Below are 18610 nucleotides of genomic sequence, written 5' to 3'. Positions count from 1 at the left end.
GTTGTAGATATTTTTCTCGTGTCATACAAATTGGCACGCCCAGTGGGACCTGGTTCTCCTCCCATCTTTGCTTCACTATGGTCGTTAGAATCATCTTCGCCCGTCTCCCATTCCACACAGCATCCTCCATGACAAGGCATCAGCAAGGACTTCTGTTGATCGAGATCCCTTTTTCTGCAGGTGGACTCTCGCACGGAAGCAACTCGGTGCCATCGGTGCTTCAGTTTGGATTAATGCCAGCCATGATCGTCATCGAGCTCGGTTGCAAGGTCTACATGCACAAAGCTGAAGATCCTGCACAGTCGAAGAAGGCGCAAAGGCGGGAGGCCTCCAAGGTGAAGAAGGAGCGCCGTGAGCTAATGCTCGAGGCACGTGCCCTATTGAAGGACAACAAAGGCACATATGAAAGAAGATCTGGAGGCTGCCCAACGCCTTCTCGCCAAGGCTGCCAACAGGCGGGCAGGAGCGGCGTCCCATCATGCCCCTACCCCTATCCGCACTCGGAGCCTTCACGACCAACTCCACACCGCATCGAGGTCGAGCTGCTCGAAGGTTTGGAGCCCGTCGCCCAGAACCTGCGGAAACTCATGGTGAACTCACGTTTGTCGGAAAGCCCACACCCTCTTCGAAACTATAGGAGGAAGTATCGCAAGGTACAACTACTCCACCAACAGATCACCTCATGCATCGCTCAGAGCACGGTGCCGGAGGAGGATTCGTCCCTCGGAGCAAGGGACCTGGCGGACAAGGTGTCCACTTACCGGAGCACCTTGACCCCTCCGTACAACTTGTTCCTAGACGACTGGGCGTACGAGCCAACCAAGATCTAGCAGCTGGTGAGGCGGGCCATTATGAAGGAGTTCTGGAAGCGGGGTTCACGCAAGGAGCCTGTTCTACCAGGCCCTACAGTCTCCATCAACCTTGAAGATACTTGGTTTTCTGTCCTTTGCCATGAAGCACCAGCGCCACGTGACGAAGACGTGCGGCAAGAGTTTCGCCAACTCCAAGAGCAGATGAACAACATCCAGAGGCGGCTATTTGATCCAGCATCACCAAGTACATCATCAACACAAGGTGCAGGTGGGACCAGGCATCAAGCCCCGAGTCATCGCCCTCAACACGAGCGCCACACGTAGGCACCTCGAGGACCACCGTCACCAACCCGACACTTTCAACAACGGAGGCATCCCAACATGCCCCCACATTGGAACCGATGGTCAAGACACCAAGAGGAAGAAGGAACACACGACCCACTCAGCAGTGGCGATCACGGGACCCTCCGCGCCCAACGCTTCCACCACGGCCATCTTCTCCTCCCAGGCATGGAGATCGTCCACAACTATAGGCAATGATGGACATGACTTCCTCATCTACGCGACGACCTGCACCACCACTTCTCCCCACGCCACCAGTGCCACTACGGGCTGGCGACGTTCCGACGGATAACCAACGCAAGCGCGAGAGGCGCCGGAGAAACCGCCAAGTTATATATAAAGAACTTGAGGACTTAGTCCTTCGACACATCCAGGTACGTCTACGACCCGATGGCGCGGACGTTCAAGAAAATGTCAGAATCAGGGTCCGCATATGCCCCGACTTAGAGCGGCATGAGCGTATAACTACCTGCTCAGTTGTTTGGCACCGAAACCGCGCAAGTCCTCCACAAGCAGCGCAGAGCGAAGGAGCAAGGAGATTCCTTCTTCATCCCTTCCCCCAAAAAATGGTGAACAGGTGAAGGCGGCGGCGACACCACCCCCATTGGAGGACCCGAAGACGCCGCCCCTGACGGCCACACCGATGGACGACATTGAAGTAGCCAAGCCTACGACCTCCACCAACAATGAAGCGGCTCCTGAGGCTACATCCAAGGCCGCTCTCCAACCAGACGCAACACTTCCCACGAATCCTCCTCTTGTTCCCTCTGATAGGTTGAACCAAGATGGGGGGCAAGCAAGCTTCAGCACGAGGCAGACAAAGCGAAGGAATCTGTTGAGAAGAACCTTGCTTTGTGTGGCACGCTAGCTAGGAGTGCAACCCAGTCAAGAGTCAAGTAATGTATGGCGACCTCCTCGCATGACCCAGGAGTTTGGCTATCCTTCAGATGGAGAGATCGTGCCAAACCCTAAGGCGGACTTCCGGAAGACTTTCTTACCCCGCCTCGGCCATGTGCGTGCATGGTTCAAAGGTGCAGAGGGCGGACCCAAGACAAGGTCTTCGTCATCACAAGAAGGAGCAACATCCAAGGCCCCATGTCTTCCTGTAACTGCAGGCAAAGGATCGCTTGCGGATGGAAGCACTTCACGACATCCCCACGCCATTACACTAACATCACGGCGCGCCTTCTCGAAGACCCTGGCGAACTTCAACAAGTTGCAAGCCGGCCTAGGGCTAACACGCGACTGAGGTCCATTGCATGCCAGAGCATAACGGATGGGCCTGCTGGAGATGGAGGACACCAAGACAACCTCGACGACGAAGAGAGCTTCTCCGACTCATCTTCTTCGCCTTCATTGGAGAGGCACCCGAACTCCCCTCCTTACCAAGACCTTTTCCGTCTGACTTATCAAATTCTGAAGATGGTATTGGAGATCTCCACTCTGCGCTAGCTCGCATCGTGAATAGTGGTGGTGCCCCTGAAGATCCCGGTGCCGTCGTCCAGGAGCCAGGTGCCGCAAATGCAATAGCGGCACGTGAAGCTTCCTTAGAAGAACATGTCAGGGACCAGCGTCAGAGAATCAACCAGTTGTCGTCAAAGCTTGACCAGTTCATCGAGCTCATGATGAATAACCAAGGTGCTCCATCACGAGGCACGCAGCAACAGGTGGTGGATCCACAAGAAGAAGAGCTACTTGGTGACACTCATGCCGTGGTGCCACTTAATGATGTGCGTCAACGCCAAGACCCCAGCACGCATGCTTGGCCATTGGTTAGCCCCGTCGGTTCTGCCAACGTGGTGCCAAATGCGAGCATGTTGAAGGACTGCCACGACATTGTTGAAGATATGGTGGCCAAAAAGTTCAAGCAAATGACGATAGATCAAGCCCCTCGCACCTCAGAGAGTGAGCTAGATAAGCCTTATGAGGCCTGGCATGACATGCTGGCATACCCCTCATGGTGGCACCCACCAAAGTTCCACCAATTCGATGGAACCGGTGATGCAAGGGAGCACTTGGCGTACTTTGAGGCGGCATGCGGCGACACAGCAAACAGCTCGTCACTCCTCTTGCGTCAATTTTCAGGGTCGTTAACTGGACCTGCATTCCATTGGTACAGTCATTTACCGGTTGGATCCATTGGAAGTTGGGCGAGCATGAAGGAAGTCTTCAAGAAGCACTTCGTCGCCGTAAAGGACTTATCCATCGTCGAGCTGGCACACGTTCGACAATGACGAGACGCGTCCATCGATGACTACATCATCAGATTCCGTAACAGCTATGTACCCCTCACTAGAGAGATGCACCTTGAGGACGCCATTGAGATGTGTGTCCATCGTATGCAACAAAATTGGTCACTTGAGGTCTCTCGGCGCGAGCCTAGAACCTTTAGCGCCCTGAGCACGGCGGTAGGAGCCACGAAGCTCGAGTTCGAAAAATCACCGCAGATAATGGAGCTCTACAAGAATGCCAACGCGTTTGACCTGGCCAAGAACTTCGCCGCGACCTCCAAGCAAGCTAACAACGGTGGAAAGCCGAAGGCGCCGGCGAAAGCGAACACCACCAAGATCTTCTTGTCTGCACCACAAGGCCATGTACCCGTCTTGGGAGCAAGAGGAGAACAGGCGGCAGGAAGACAACGCCCGTCGATCCAGGAGCTCCTCAGGAAGCAGTATATCTTCCGTCGACAACTTGTCAAAGATATGTTCAGCCAACTAATGGAGCGTCGAGCATTGAACCTGCCAGAACCTCGGAGGCCCAATCAGGTAAGGATGACTGATAATCCGTTGTTTTGCCCATATCACAGGTATGTGGGTCACGTCATCAAGGATTGTGTCGCCTTCAAAGAATGGCTCCAAAGAGGTGTTAATGAGAAGAGGATCAACTTGGACCTAGAAGCCATCAACCCGGACTACCACGCGGTGACCATGGTGAGTGTGGCCTCATCCCCTTCACCAGATCAAGAGACGGAGCACGAAGAAAAGTGGGTGCCACTCGCACAGGTTGAAGACCAGCTATCTAGCCTTGTTCTCTCCATGACGCAAGCACTTTCACTCCATCAAGGGGCAACCCCAGCCATCCACAATGAGGAGCCTTGGAGAATGGTTCGATGAAGGCCGTACTCGAGGAACCTTCTACCTCAGCCTCCTTGCCCAGCCCCCTGGTGCAAGCCGCCCCGAGGATCCTAAGACGATTCGATCCGAGTTAACGCCGCCCTCCACCAAGATTCGTCCCTATGTCAGAGGGAGATGAGTCATTACCACGGCCAGGGCGTGTGTTGCCCACTTTGGAGCAGTTCGTGCTACATGCTCGGGTGCAGGTACTTGCAAAGGGGATGGAGGAAGACCAAGAAGGAGCTAGATCATCCCAATCATCAAATATCGAAAGCTGCAACGTCATCCTTAGCTATAGTGACACGCCAAGCTCTGATTCGAAAGATGTGTTCACACCCGAAGAGCAAGAGGTGTTCCACGCTGAAGACACGAAGAAGGACGTGCAAGTAGAAGAGGTGAACATGAATTTGCGTGGAGGCAAGGTTCTACCTGAGCCACTGAAGATCAAGCCAACAAGGGTGCCTAAGCCGACTGCCTCAAAAGAGGCGCCCTTGCAGGGGGAAGTGCGTGAAGAACAAGGCCAAGGGAAGACGAAGCAGCATGACATCCACTACAACATCATCGCCCACCTGAAGCGAATCCCGCACTTTTGAGTGTGCATGACTCCCTCATGATGGTGCCCGACCTTCGTGAAGTCCTTATCAAGGCGCTTCAAGCTCCGGAACTCTATGAGGTGTCCATGGCGAAGCATCGCCTCTTCTCCAACCCCCTATTCGTGAATGAAATAACATTCGACGAGGAAGACAAGCTCATAGATGATAGTGACCACAACCGCCCGCTCTACGTGGAAGGTAACATTGGCACTGCACACCTTCGCAGGATCCTCATCGACCCAGGGTCCGCCGTGAATATCCTGCCCCTTCAGAGCTTGACGCGGGCTGGTTTCACAGTGGACGACTTGGAGTCCACGGATGTAATGATCTGCTGCTTCGACAACCAAGGAAAGCCAACGCTCGGCGCCCTCACGGTGAAGATTCGGATGTCTACATTCAGCTTCAAGGTGTGGTTCTTCGTCATTGAAACGAACACCTCCTACTCGGCCCTTCTGGGGAGGACGTGGATTCACAAGTACCGCGTCATGCCATCCAGTCTTCACCAGTGCCTGAAGTTCCTCGACACCCAAGGCACGCAGCAGCGCATCATCGGCAACATCTCTCCTTACACTGTGCAGGAGTCTCACCATGCATATGCAAAGTATTACTTCCCTGTAGAAGGCAGCGACTAGCAGTTGGGGCGGACGACACCTTCAGCTTATGCCTTGATCAAGCCAGGTGTGGCACCGGTGGCTGAGATGAAGCGCCTCCTCATGTCATGCTCACCTTCCTGGGCAAAGGACTCCTTCCCGCGAAGTCACATGAGCCAAGGACATAGGTGATCGTCCTCAACAGGGTGCCACGACTCCAATCGCTTTTCCCTTGCAGAGATCGAGAGCTCTACTTCGACCTCGCGTGGGACAAGATCTTTTGAGCCTGTTCCAACAGCCCCGTTACTATTGAAGGCAAGATTCCCAACATCGATGTCAGCCACCCGAGGTCGGCTACGATGCCTCATCAGGAGGCTACCCCTTCTTCACCGACCTCGGCGCACTGAGATCCTGGCTGTTTAACACTTTGAAGCTTTGCAGGTGCCCAGGAAGGTCGAAAGATTCTAATAGGCGGCAATGATGTGCCACCAACCATCATGTTGCGGGCACGCAAGACTCCGAAGGAGGAACCCGCGCCCGCGCAAGGAGTGGTTAGAAAAAGAATAAAAGAGATGGTGGAAGTCTCAAGGGGAGCTCAAGGCGTGCATCCCCCGTCACTCTACATCTCAGTGGCTTCTCCATTGGAGGTTTGGGCGATTCCCAACTCATCCGGATGTGGAGTCCATACCATTTTCTACAAGGTTCCCCAGGTAAAACAATGTGATTCTATATGTGAGTTTCCCAAACCTTGCAGTGACCTAGAGGAGGTGCTATCCATGATGAAGGCTGAGCACAAGATGGTTCACTTGCTGGAGAAGGCCGGGATCACTCTTCGGCTAAATAATAGGATGCCTCCACCGCCGGCTATATGTGAGGAATGGTGGACACAAGCGGAGGCCCTTATCAAGCAAAAAGGCAAGGCCCAACCAAAGTTTGGGCTTGGCTACATCGACCTCGATGCCCCTACTGATGAGGGGAAGCTCGGCTTCGCGCCAACACCACGAGAACCAGAAGATGAAAGGCGACCGATGCTAGAAGGAGACTTCTACAAAACCGGCATGCCTTTCAGGTTGAAGAATGCTGGTGCAACATACCAGCATGACATGACATGTGTCCTTGGTGATCTGACCCGCCATACGATGAAATGCTACACCTACGATGTCTCTCCAGATGAAAGGGAGGAGCCCGACGGCAGAACACGAGTCAACAACCATGCCACATCGGTCTCGTCGAGCAACGACTCTGATGCTTTGCCCATCGTTCCTCATCAACAACACCCCGTCAACGGTGAGCCAAGTGATGATGAGGAGTTCATCTCCGCACCAGCACCCCAAGAACTCGAAGATGGAGGGCAGCCGACCATCGACGAGCTTGTCCAGGTCAACCTCGGGACGGAAGACAATCCACGCCCCACTTTTTTTAGCGCCACGCTGATGGAAGAGGAGCGAGAAGAGTACCGAAGCTTGTTGATGGAGTACTGAGATTTCTTCGCCTAGAACTACAAGGAGATGCCGAGGTTGGACCCTCGTGTCGCCACCCACAAGCTGGCGATTGACCCACAATTCCCCCTGTCAAGCAGCAACCGTGATGCTTGCGTTCAGTACTCGAAGGTGATGTCATCACTGAGGTAGACAAACTAATCGCTGCAGGTTTCATCCAGAAGGTCAAGTATCCATGGTGGCTCGCCAACATCGTCCCGGTGGAGAAGAAAAATGGGCAGATACGAATCTGGCAGGACTTCCGCTACTTGAATCGAGCCTGCCCCAAAGAAGACTTTCCCTTGCCGATCCCGACGATAGTCATTGACTCCACCACGGGACACGGCGCACTATCCTTCATGGACGGTTCATCAGGCTACAACCAGATCAAGATGGATCCAGATGACGCCATCGGCACCACTTTCAGGACCCCAAAGGGCAACTTCTACTACATCGTCATGCCATTCGGATTGAAGAACGTCGGCGCAACGTACCAGCGTGCCATGACGTGCATTCTTGGTGATTTGATCCACCATTCGGTGGACTGCTACTTCAACGACATGGTGGTCAAGACCAAAGAACGCGAGCATAATCTAGAAGATCTTCGAGTGGTCTCTGAGCGGCTACGGCAACATCAACTCAAGATGAACCCGTTGAATTGTGCCTTTGGCGTTCAATCAGGCCTCTTCCTCGGCTTTGTCGTTTGTCATCGAGGCATAGAGACCAAGCCTAAGAAGATCAAAGCCATCATCGATATGCCACCACCCCAAGATCTCAAGGAGTTGAGGTCATTGCAGGGGAAGCTAGCGTACATCCGACGCTTCATCTCCAACCTGTCCGGACGCATCCAACCCTTCTCGAGCCTCATGAAGAAAGGATCTCCGTTCGTGTGGGATGAGGGATGCCGACGTGGATTTGATGATATCAAAAGGTACCTCCTTAATCCACCTGTCTTGGCAGCTCCTGTCAAGGGGCGCCCACTCATTCTATACATTGCAGCGCAGCCAACTTTGGTAGGTGCTTTGTTTGCCCAAAACAATGATGAAGGGAAGGAAGTGGCCTGCTACTACTTGAGCCGCACCATGGTGGGGGCTGAGCGAAATTACTCTGCAATAGAGAAATTATGCCTGGCCCTAATCTTCGCGTTGAAGAAGTTGAGGCACTACACGCTGAAGCACCAAATCCAGCTCGTCGCAAGAGAGGACCCCGTAAGGTACGTACTAAGTCAGCCCACGCTCATGGGGCGACTGGGAAAATGGACGCTTCTCATGCGATATCACCTTTGTCCCTCAGAAGGCGATCAAAGGGCAAGCCATGGTGGAGTTCCTCGCGGCACACCCAGTGCCAGATGATTCTCCTCTCATCACCAACCTTCCTGACGAGGAGGTCTTCACCATTGACCTCAACACACTGTGGGAGCTCTACTTCGACGACGCCTCCCGCATGGATGCCGATGCTAACGGAGCCCCAAGACAAAGGGTAGGCACAGGTTTGGTGTTCAAGACGCCGCAAGGAGGGGTGATGTATCACTCATTTTCCCTCCTCAAAGAAGAATGCTCAAATAATGAAGCGGATTATGAGGCGCTCATCTTCGGCCTTCTCCTGACGCTCTCCATGGATGTCTGTTCTTTACGGGCCTTTGGTGACTCCCAGCTCATTGTTCGTCAAGTCAACAACATGTACAAAGTTCGCAAGCCTGAACTGGTGTCGTACTACACTACGGCCCGGAACCTCATGGAAAAATTTCAACATGTTGAAGTGCTCCATGTCCCGAGAAGCAGAAATGCGCCTGCTGATGCCTTGGCAAAACTAGCGGCAACATTGGTGCTCCCAGATAATAAAACCATGCACGTAAATGTGGAAGAAAGGTGGCTCCTCCCAGCTGTTCTGGAGCTTATCCCGGCGGAGTACAAAGTCAACTCCATCATGACGAACGCCGTGGAGGAAGACGAGTGGCTGCAACCCTTCCTCGACTACTTCAAGCATGGCAGTCTCCCCGACGACCCCGTCGCGAGACGCCAACTACAACGACGACTCCCCTTTTATCTTTATGAAGCAGGTGTCCTATATATACAGGCGGTCTCATGGACAGGAGGTCCTACTTTGGTGCGTTAACCGAGGTGAAGCCGAGAAGATCCTCCAGGAGATGCACCATGGAGTCTGCGGCGGGCACCAAGGAGGAGCTAGGATGTATCATAGCATACGTCTTGCAGGATACTACTAGCCCGACGTCATGGCGGACTGCCTTCGGGTGGCCAGGTCATGCCACAACTATCAAGTACGTGGCGACTTCAAACATCAGCCACCAGTCCCGCTTCACCCTACCTTTCCCTCTTGGCCATTTGATGCCTGGGGAATCGACGTCATCGGCCTCATCGACCCTCCATCATCCAGGGGGCATCGTTTCATCCTCGCCGCGATGGACTACTTCTCCAAATGGGTGGAAGTTGTTCCACTACGGGAGGTGAAGAGCGACAACGTCATCAACTTCCTAGAGTGAAATATCATATATCGCTTTAGGATTCCACACCGCATCACCTCTGAAAACGCCAAAGCCTTCAAGTCCAACAAGATGTACATGTTCATGGAGACGTACAAAATCAAGTGGAACTACTCCACCGGCTACTACCCTCAAGCCAACGGGGCGATCGAAGCCTTCAACAAGACGCTCGGCAAGATACTCAAGAAGACGGTGACAAGGCACACGAGAGACTGGCACGATCGCCTCTTCGAGTCCTTATGGACGTACCACATTACAGTCCGTACCCCGACACAGGCTACTCCATTCTCTCTCGTTTACGGGAGTGAAGCTGTCCTGCCACTGGAGGTCCAGCTACCCTCTTTATGGGTGGCTCTCCAGGAAGGACTCACCCAAGATGAATAGGTACAACTTCGTTTCCAGGAGCTTGACGCCTTTGAAGAGGAGCGACTTCATGCCCTGCAAAACCTGGAGCTCTACCGCCAGAACATGGTGAGAGCCTACGACAAGCTCGTGAAGCAACGTGTATTCCGAAAGGGCAAGTTGGTCTTCGTGCTCCGTCGACCCATCATCATCACGCACAAGACGAAGTGGAAGTTTGAGCCAAAGTGCGTAGGACCATATGTCGTCGAGCAAGTCTACGACGGGGGTGCATACCAGCTGGCTGATTCCCAGGGAGCCCGGCCTATGCCCCCAATCAACGGAAGGTTCCTTAAAAAATATTGTTCTTACAATGTTGCCTCTTTCGTTGCCTTTTGGTTTTTCCTTGGGGAGACCCTTTTCAGTGGGCTATCGGATCCATGATGCACTCTTCGTTGCATGTTGTGGATATTTTCTTGGTCTCCCCAATTTTAACGGACCCAGTCCTACAAAAAAACGGCTCCCCTACCACATCATGTTGTTGATTGAAGTTTCAGCTAGACTAGGACTTGTCGGACGGTGGCACAATGTGTCAAGTTGCAGGTGGAGCGGCTCCTACACCCAAAATGCACGACATGTGTAAGGCGTATGCTTTCGGAGGCAGCGGAGATGATTACTTGGGCACTTCTGAGCGCCGAGACCCCGTGCCCTTCATGTTTCCTGTCATGCTTCATGTTCGCAGAGGCTCGCATCCCAGGGGAGACTATAGGAAAATATTCATGGTGGCTACATGGCCCAATGCAAGTTGGTTCGGTGCCTAGCCACATGACAACCCTGGGATACGCCACCAAAAAGATCCAGATAAAGTGCCAGAGGGTTTTCTTAGTCCACAGTGGTGAACATGTGCCTTCCAAATTCTCAAGGTGGGTCCTCAAGAAATCATGGAAGAAGAATCCTCAAGAAGTGCAAGCAAAATCCTCAAAAAGTTCAAGGAAGTTCATGAAGTCTGCGGCCAATCAATCAATCCGCACACAAAAAAAAACAATCCCGAATCTCCAAGAAGCAATCAAAAAAATCACAAGAGTCCAAGAAGCAGTCAACTTGTCCCAAGCAGTAAGAGACACACTAGAAAGAAGGCGGAAGGTAGATGTTCACAACCCCTCAATAAGGCTTGAAGAAAAATCACCAAACTATTCTCCAAAAACCATCAACCCTGAACCTACCATACCCAAGTCTCTGGGTTCATGAGGCATGTGCAGGGGCATGGCGAGCTGTGGGGCCCCTCCACACGATGATGGGCTGGAGTATGAATTCTTGTTGCCTCTCGGAAGTATCCCGAAACACGACATCTTCATACACGTACACCTAGGCTTATGCAGTTGTTGATTTGTAATCGTCATGGTATTTCGGTGATTCCCGATGACAAGTCCTTTGGTAACCTTCTCGGATGTCACACCTATAGCTGGTGTATAACAGGAAAGCCAACATTTTAAAACCAACCAAACCTTCCTTTTTTCTCTCTCTCTCTCTTGGTTTGGTTTGTTTTCTTGGGTGTTTCTAGTTGTTGCGCTTCCCCAACATCTTTGCAGCCAATGAGTAGGTACTTTTCGGTGTCGCTGACAGCATCTCGATGTCGAGTCTCTACACCAACCAACCCGCACACTATGAACGTCGATGACATCCCGATGGCAAACCTCTACACCAACCTACACCGTGTTCACTTGGGGGAAGAAATACCCATGCGTCCGTGGTGGCACCGAAGACATCCCAGTGACCAATCACCTACACTGACATGAACGGTGGGTGATGGAAGGCAGCACCAGCGCGCTCCTAAGGGTGGCGCCGATGTCACTCTGATACCCCCAACTCCAACAACCAAGAAGCTTGAGGAAATATCATCCTCTGATCATCCATAAGGCCGATGGCGTCTTGGCATACCCCCTGGCAAGGCACTATTCATGGTGAAAGGGAGTTCTCGATGGTCTACCGATGCCTCACCAACATCATCATATCAAGTAAACGGGAGCAGTGCAATGCGCCAGTGCGGCTAGTATGAATCTGTGAAACCCTTCGATTTAGTCGGCTGGCAGCGCAACAGTTAGGCGGTCATGACTAGATTGATAAAAAAATCTCACAATCGTGGCACGGTATTCCGATGCGAATGGAGACAACTTGAGGTCACTTTGTTGATTGGCGCCATAGGTGTTAGATGGCCCAATAATTTTCCTTGATAGATCGAAATGCGGAAGGACCTACCAGCATTATCTCAAAAGAAAGAACCAAGGCTGCAAGAAATTGCGCTAAATGGTCATATATTTTCACCAAGTCGAGTTTGATTCGCTCCGTGCTCGAACTCAACTTGGCGAGGGGGCATTTGTTTGATGTGATTTTGCACCAACGAAGAGAAGTGAAATACTTTTTTTTCTCCTATGTGACTAACCTTCGTAATTGACTTTGGATTGTGAAGGTTACTTCTTTTAAAGTGCAGAAATAACCCGAGGGTGGGAATATATGTATAGGTACATGCATAGGCATCCACTAACCCAACCTTGGATTAGCTTTACGTTCATGCATGCATGTGAGTTCACACACGTACTATCATGTTTCCTGATGGTTAGATGGTCGTCTAATTACTTTTTCTCCTGCCTCACTTCCTCCCATCCACCATGCATGCACTACACCGAGAGTACGTGCCAGACACCGGAGACGACGCTCGTGTGATCGTGTCGCCGCCGCCGAAGATGACCTCACCGGACCAGAAAACTGCACCGACACCGCCAGAGTTTGTCTACGCCAAGCCTTTCATTTTCAGGTGTCATGTTCTTGGCTGGAGATTACTCAGGAGCAGCCGGAGCTCTCCAACGATGCAGCCCAACCGCTAGCCCCGGCACTCTACCATGGCGGCCTTCATGTCGCTCGGCGAATAGCCCATGGTGTACAGATCGCGACGAACAGATTGTGACAAACAGGGCCACGGTGAACACGTTCATGACAAAGGATACACAGCCGTACAGGTTTTGCATCACGCTATTGGAGAAGACGGCGAGGCGGAACTGGAGCATGCTGACGACGCAGCCCGAGACCCGCCTTTCCCTTCATGGCGTACAGATCCTCGACGGAACCAGTGTCCGCAACGACGCAACTCATGCTCCTTCATGAGGCACGCATCCCCGACGGATAGTTCAATGGTGAACAGATCATAGGCGTACAGGTTCCGCACCATGTTCTTGGAGGAGACGATGTGGCGGAACCAGAGCTCGCTGATGACGCAGCCCGAGACTCACTTCTCCCTTGGTGGTGTACATATTTTTGTCTGAACCAGAGTTTGCAACGACGCAGTACAAGACCGGTCCCTCCTTTGAGAGGTGCACCCACCATAGTGAATAGGTCCTTGGCGTACAGGTCCGTAACGTCGCCGGCGCACAGCTCACACTTTCACGCAGCACGAGCCCAAGGCGACGCGACCTCTACAACGCCACCTTCCACGGCCCCATGAGGCGGCACCTTTGCCTTGGCGGACTGCCAAATACTTGGCGTCTAGCCAAGACGAGGCACCAACCACCTCGGCCATGCCAATGTGAGCGCGCATCAGTTTTAACACTGACACCGGTCTCTCCAAACTATTACTCCCGCAAGGTGTAGCCCCTTGACCACCCTGATGAAGTAACCGGTCATCGATAAGTCTAAGACAAGTGCAACCCATGCTACCCCAACACCAACTACTCCAACGCCGCCAACACCGACGAGGCACGACGGCGAGGGCGGGCGCGGCCACCGCTAATTAAGGCCACGCTACATGCAGCGCGTGTACTGACAAGGACACGGGCTCTGCCGCCGCCCACACACATCACCATCATCATGCATGGAGGACACGAAGCAAAGACGATGAAGACGACCACACAGCTCAATCAGAGGTATCCTGTAGAGCAACCCATGGGAGTAATTAACTAGGAGACTTCAGAGGCCCCGGGAACTAGGAGACCGCAATCGCCACAGTCAGGATGGCCGCGCTAGTAGGCCACGGAGTGCATTTGTTTCCTTTACGGGATCTTGTAATTTTATTTCTCCACTGAGATTAATGAAATACTCGTTTCCCGTACCTTTTTCTTTGTGTACTACGGTAGACTAGCACGCCCGCATTATTCTTTTGTTCTTTCCCCGGCGCAAGAGAGAAATACACTCCCCTTCCCTTCCTCCCGGAGTCGTAGATATTTTTCTCGTGTCAAACAGTTTTCTAACTAAATAATGTTTATTTTTTATTCATCACATGTACTTGTATATCGCATGCAGATCGAAGATAATATAACCCAAGAATATAGGGCGCACGAGCCCATAGTCCCAGATCAAGCGCCTACACAGAAGCCAAAAACCAAGCCCGCTAGTGCAACCGCAAGGAAGTCCAAGACAACCCCAAACTCGAATGAGATGATGGAGGTTCTAGTGAAGCGGTGTACGTGTTAGGGCATATTTCTCCCTTAGTGGTTTTGGTGATAGATGACAATGCTTTTGCGGACTAATCGTGTGTGTTGAGCTTTTGCAGACTAATCATGTGAGTTGACAACATCATGGCACAAGACGATTTGAACCCCTCTGAAGATTTAGAAAGACGGTGTTTTCTTGCGTTTCCTTTTCGATGGACTTGAGTCGTAGGAACGCCGTACTATTACGAGGGGGTCCACTTAGGAAAGGTTTGGGTGGAATCATCACGTACACTTTCCTTGCACCCTATTTCCTTCCTGGCATTTGAGCTTGTTCCTCCCTTCTTACCCAGACCCTGTCAGAGCCTCTTAAGCGGTAGTACCGCTCTGTTCCACGGTAGTACCGGTCCCGCGGTACTACCGCTGTACAGTGCAGCTCCCACCTGCGCTTGTTTTGAGGGTTCTGTGAATGAGCGGTAGTAGAGCGGCAATTGTGCGCGGTAGTACCGCTCCAGTGATAGTGCGGGCATAACTACCACCCTACTACTGTAGATTTACTGAGATCCATAAGGATAAGCGGAATTATGGCTCCCTACCACGGTAGTACCGCTCCCTATCGCGGTAGTACCGCTCTGACGGAACTACCGCTGGCTACTGCCACAGGGAGTACTGCTTATTTTTTAGGTTCTGGACTAGTCTGTTCCACGGGCGGAAGTTGAGCGGCAGTTCCTAGCGGTAGTACCACCCCTGGTGGCACTACCGCCCTACCTTCCACTACTACCGCGGTTTGCGGCTGCTGTACAACACCAAGCGGAAGTACCGCTAGTGGGAGTAGTAGTACCGCTCTGGCGGAACTACCGCCTCCCCGACTTGCTCACTTATACGAAGTGGCTAGAACTTTCGTGTCAGCGGAAGTACCGCTCACCCGAGCGGTACTACCACTTGTACACGGGTTGTGGGTGCATAACGGTTGGATTTCTTATCCCACTATATAAGGGAGTCATCTTCCCCTAGTTGACTTAATTACCTCTTACTCCCCAAATCTCCATTGTTGCTCACAAGCTCATTCTTGCCCGATATGTCTCCCTAGCCAATCAAACTTGTTGATTCTTTAGGGATTGGTTGAGAAGGCCTAGATCTACACTTCCACCAAGAGAAATTTGATTCCCCCACTAATCCCTTGCGGATCTTGTTACTCTTGGGTGTTTGAGCACCCTTAGACGGTTGAGGTCACCTCGTCGCCACATTCCATTGTGGTGAAGCTTCGTGGTGTTGTTGGGAGCCTCCAATTAAGTTGTGGAGATTGCCCCAACCTTGTTAGTAAAGGTTCGGTTGCCACCTTCAAGGGCACCACTAGTGCAATCACGGCTTCTCGCATTGTGTGAGGGCGCGAGGAGAATACGGTGGCCCTAGTGGCTTCTTGGGGAGCATTGTGCCTCCACATCGCTCCAACGGAGACCTACTTCCTCTCAAAGGGAAGGAACTTCAGTAACACATCCTCATCTTCATCGTCTCCACTTTTGGTTATTTCTTACCTTTACTTTGTGCAAGCTTTACTTGTGTTGTATCCTTTGCTTGCTTGTGTTGCTAGCATCATATAGGTTGCTCACCTAGTTACATTTTTGGACAACCTATTTGTTGCTAAACCTGAATTTTTAAGAAAAGCTAAAAATTGGTAGTTGCCTATTCACCCCCCTCTAGTCAACCATATCGATCCTTTCAATTGGTATCAGAGCCTCGACTCTTTATTAAGGGTTTCACCATCTGAAGAGTATGGTTGACACCGAGGAGGAAGTGCCCGAAGCCGTGGAGTTGACTTCGATCACACGAGATGACTTAAATGAAGCTATGGCTTCACTTAAAATGTCTATGATGACCGAAATCAAGTCCATGCTTAAAAAATTGCTTGTGGGGTTGAAATCTACTCCCAATCCATTGCTTGTGGTTAATCCCACCACATCGGAGTCGGAGGCCAATTCCGGCAGGGAAGCGGCTAAAGGCACTCAAACTTCCCCCCTCTTAACAAGAATGGGACGGGAACCTTTGGCTCGGTGCCCCCTCCCCCGGTCTATGGAGAACCGGTCCCTACAACACATATTAACAACCTGGGTCCTCCTCCTAAGCTTGTAAAGGGTGATTTTGCTAATTGGGTTTTTCGTATCAAGTCTCATTTGAATGACATCTCAACAAATCTTTGGATAATCATCGAGCAGGGCTTCTACCTGCACGATCCAAACAACTAGAAGAGGCGGACAATCAATACAATCACTCCGGCTTTTTCATCCTCCAATCAGCGGTGCCTCCCGAAGATCCATCTCACTTGTGTCCCTTCACTCGTGCTAAGGATTGTTGGGAGCATATCATATCTTTGTACAATTGGAGCTCAAGCATACAACAGACCAACTTTGAGGTGGTCCTTGATGAGGCCGATGAGTTTGTGATGATTAAAGACGAGGATCCTCGCGATCTCTACCGGAGGCTGACAACGCTTTTAGTGGCTCTCCAGGATCATGGGATCAAGGATACGGATGACAATTGGATCAAGCGCAAGTTTCTCAAGGCCATCATGCCTTTCAATAAGGCCATGTCCTCTGTGATTCATCAAAGGCCGGATTTTCACATCTTGTCATCAAGCAAAGTGTTGGATGAGTTTATTGCCATGAACATCATGAACAAGACCGCCGACAATGCTCTAGCTCGTGTTCGGCCAAAGAAGGCCTCTCTAAACCTTGCCTTGAAGGATAAGGCCATTCCGGAAGAAGAAGAAGAAGAAGAAGAGAGTTTCCCCAAGTACACCAAATATGCTTACCACGAGCACATGGCTCTTGCGTCAAGGCAATTTTGGGGAAACAAGAGAAACTCAAGGCCCAAATTCTCCAAGAACAACTCAAGTGGGTCAAAGATCAAGCAACGTGTGAGGACTTGCTACAATTGCGGCAATGTGAGTCACTTTGTGGTGGATTGTCCTTATGAGAAAATGGAAGACAATGGTGGCAAACTCATTCTCAAAGACAAAGCCAAGTCCTTCCCAAATAAGAACGACTTCACCAAGAAGATACCTCCAAAGGGCTTGGTGTCACATGAAGAGTACCCCTCCGATGACAATGATGAAGATACTAGTGGTGAAGGAATGGCAATGACAGCCGTGGCCATTGCCACCTCTTCCCCTACCAAGGTGTCTCTCTTCGACGCCCCCAACAAGAACCTCATGTCCAAAGGTATCAATAAGGTAACCCCCAATATCAAAACCACCATCACTACTACTCCCTCTTTGTTAGACTGCGTTGATGATAGTGAGGTGGTGAAAGTTGATTAGAATGAGTTTGAGAAATTCTTGAACAAGCTCAAGGGTTAAACCAAGAAGCACTTTGTTGCTCTCTTGGAACAACTTTGTGAGGCCAATGATATCATTGAGTCTCATGAGGACACTATCTCCAAGATGGAGGGGCATAGTCGTGACTATCCCGATGAGAGATTGCAGATCTTTCCATTGCTCTTGAGGAAGAGTGAGGTCTCCGTTTGACTCTTGATGAGTCACACAACATTGTCCTTGCTAAATTGCAAAAATATCTTGATCATGCTAATGTTCTTTCTCGTGTGCTTAAATCTGAGAAAGTTGCACTAGGGATTGACCATGAGAAACTCAAAGAGGAGTTTGATATACTCGACAAGGCTCACAAGGTCTTGAAGGGTGTTCACACTTCCCTCAAGGAGTCTCATGATCAACTCCAAGTGAAGCTAACCAAGGATATTGCTACATGTCCTCCTTTTGTTCTAATTGATAATGCAAATGCTACTAACCCTTGTTGTGAGCATGTGCACCTTGTGGAGGAGAATGCCAAGTTGAAAGATCAACTCGAGAAAGGCCTTGTGACTTGTATACAAGGCGAAGAACCTCAATGACCTTTTGAGCAATCAAAAGGAAGTTGTGGCAAAGTAAGGACTTGGGTATGTACGCAAGTCAAAGAAGAAGAAGAAGAAGAAGACCAAGCAACCTATCCCAATCAAAGAAGTCTTTGTAAAAGCTGGAGAGGGTGCTCATGAGAAGAAGAAGAATATGGGTATGGGGGTAATGCCAAGAAGGGCAAGGCCACCCCATCTAACCAATCTAGCGACTTTAATCCTTCATATGTTCTATGTCGTGCTAGTGATGTGCATGTTTATGCCAAATTTGTTGGTTCTTCTTATGAGTACATTGAATGGTCTATTTGCGTTCCTAAGACCCTTGTTGCTAACCTCAAAGGACCCATTCAAAAATGGTTACCTAAATCCAAGCATTGATCTCTTGTAGGAGTTTGCTTCCGGTGGGGTGTCATGCTTGCTCGATAGTGGATCAACGAATCATATGACCAGGAGCAAGGACTTGGTGGTGGATGTGCATCCAATTCCATCAATGCTCATCCATGTCCAATTTGGTGATGCTTC

The 18610-nt window shown here is 51.1% G+C and overlaps 1 protein-coding gene across 1 annotated transcript; it reads left to right on the top strand.

The window, feature by feature from the left end:
• Positions 1-9500: 9500 nt before the first annotated feature.
• On the top strand, positions 9501-9812 carry LOC141040805 (uncharacterized). The gene has a single exon (XM_073506925.1). The coding sequence runs from the start codon at positions 9501-9503 to the stop codon at positions 9810-9812; it is 312 nt and encodes a 103-aa protein (XP_073363026.1).
• The last annotated feature ends 8798 nt before the right edge of the window (positions 9813-18610 follow it).

This window comes from Aegilops tauschii, chromosome 2 (genome assembly GCF_002575655.3).
Source record: "Aegilops tauschii subsp. strangulata cultivar AL8/78 chromosome 2, Aet v6.0, whole genome shotgun sequence".
Lineage (NCBI taxonomy): Eukaryota > Viridiplantae > Streptophyta > Magnoliopsida > Poales > Poaceae > Aegilops > Aegilops tauschii.
Note: the sequence above shows the minus strand (reverse complement) of the source record. Positions and strands in the feature narration are given on the sequence as shown.

Coding starts and splice junctions, on each gene's coding strand:
- LOC141040805 (XM_073506925.1), top strand. CDS start 9,501: ATGTACATGTTCATGGAGACGTACAAAATCAAGTGGAACTACTCCACC.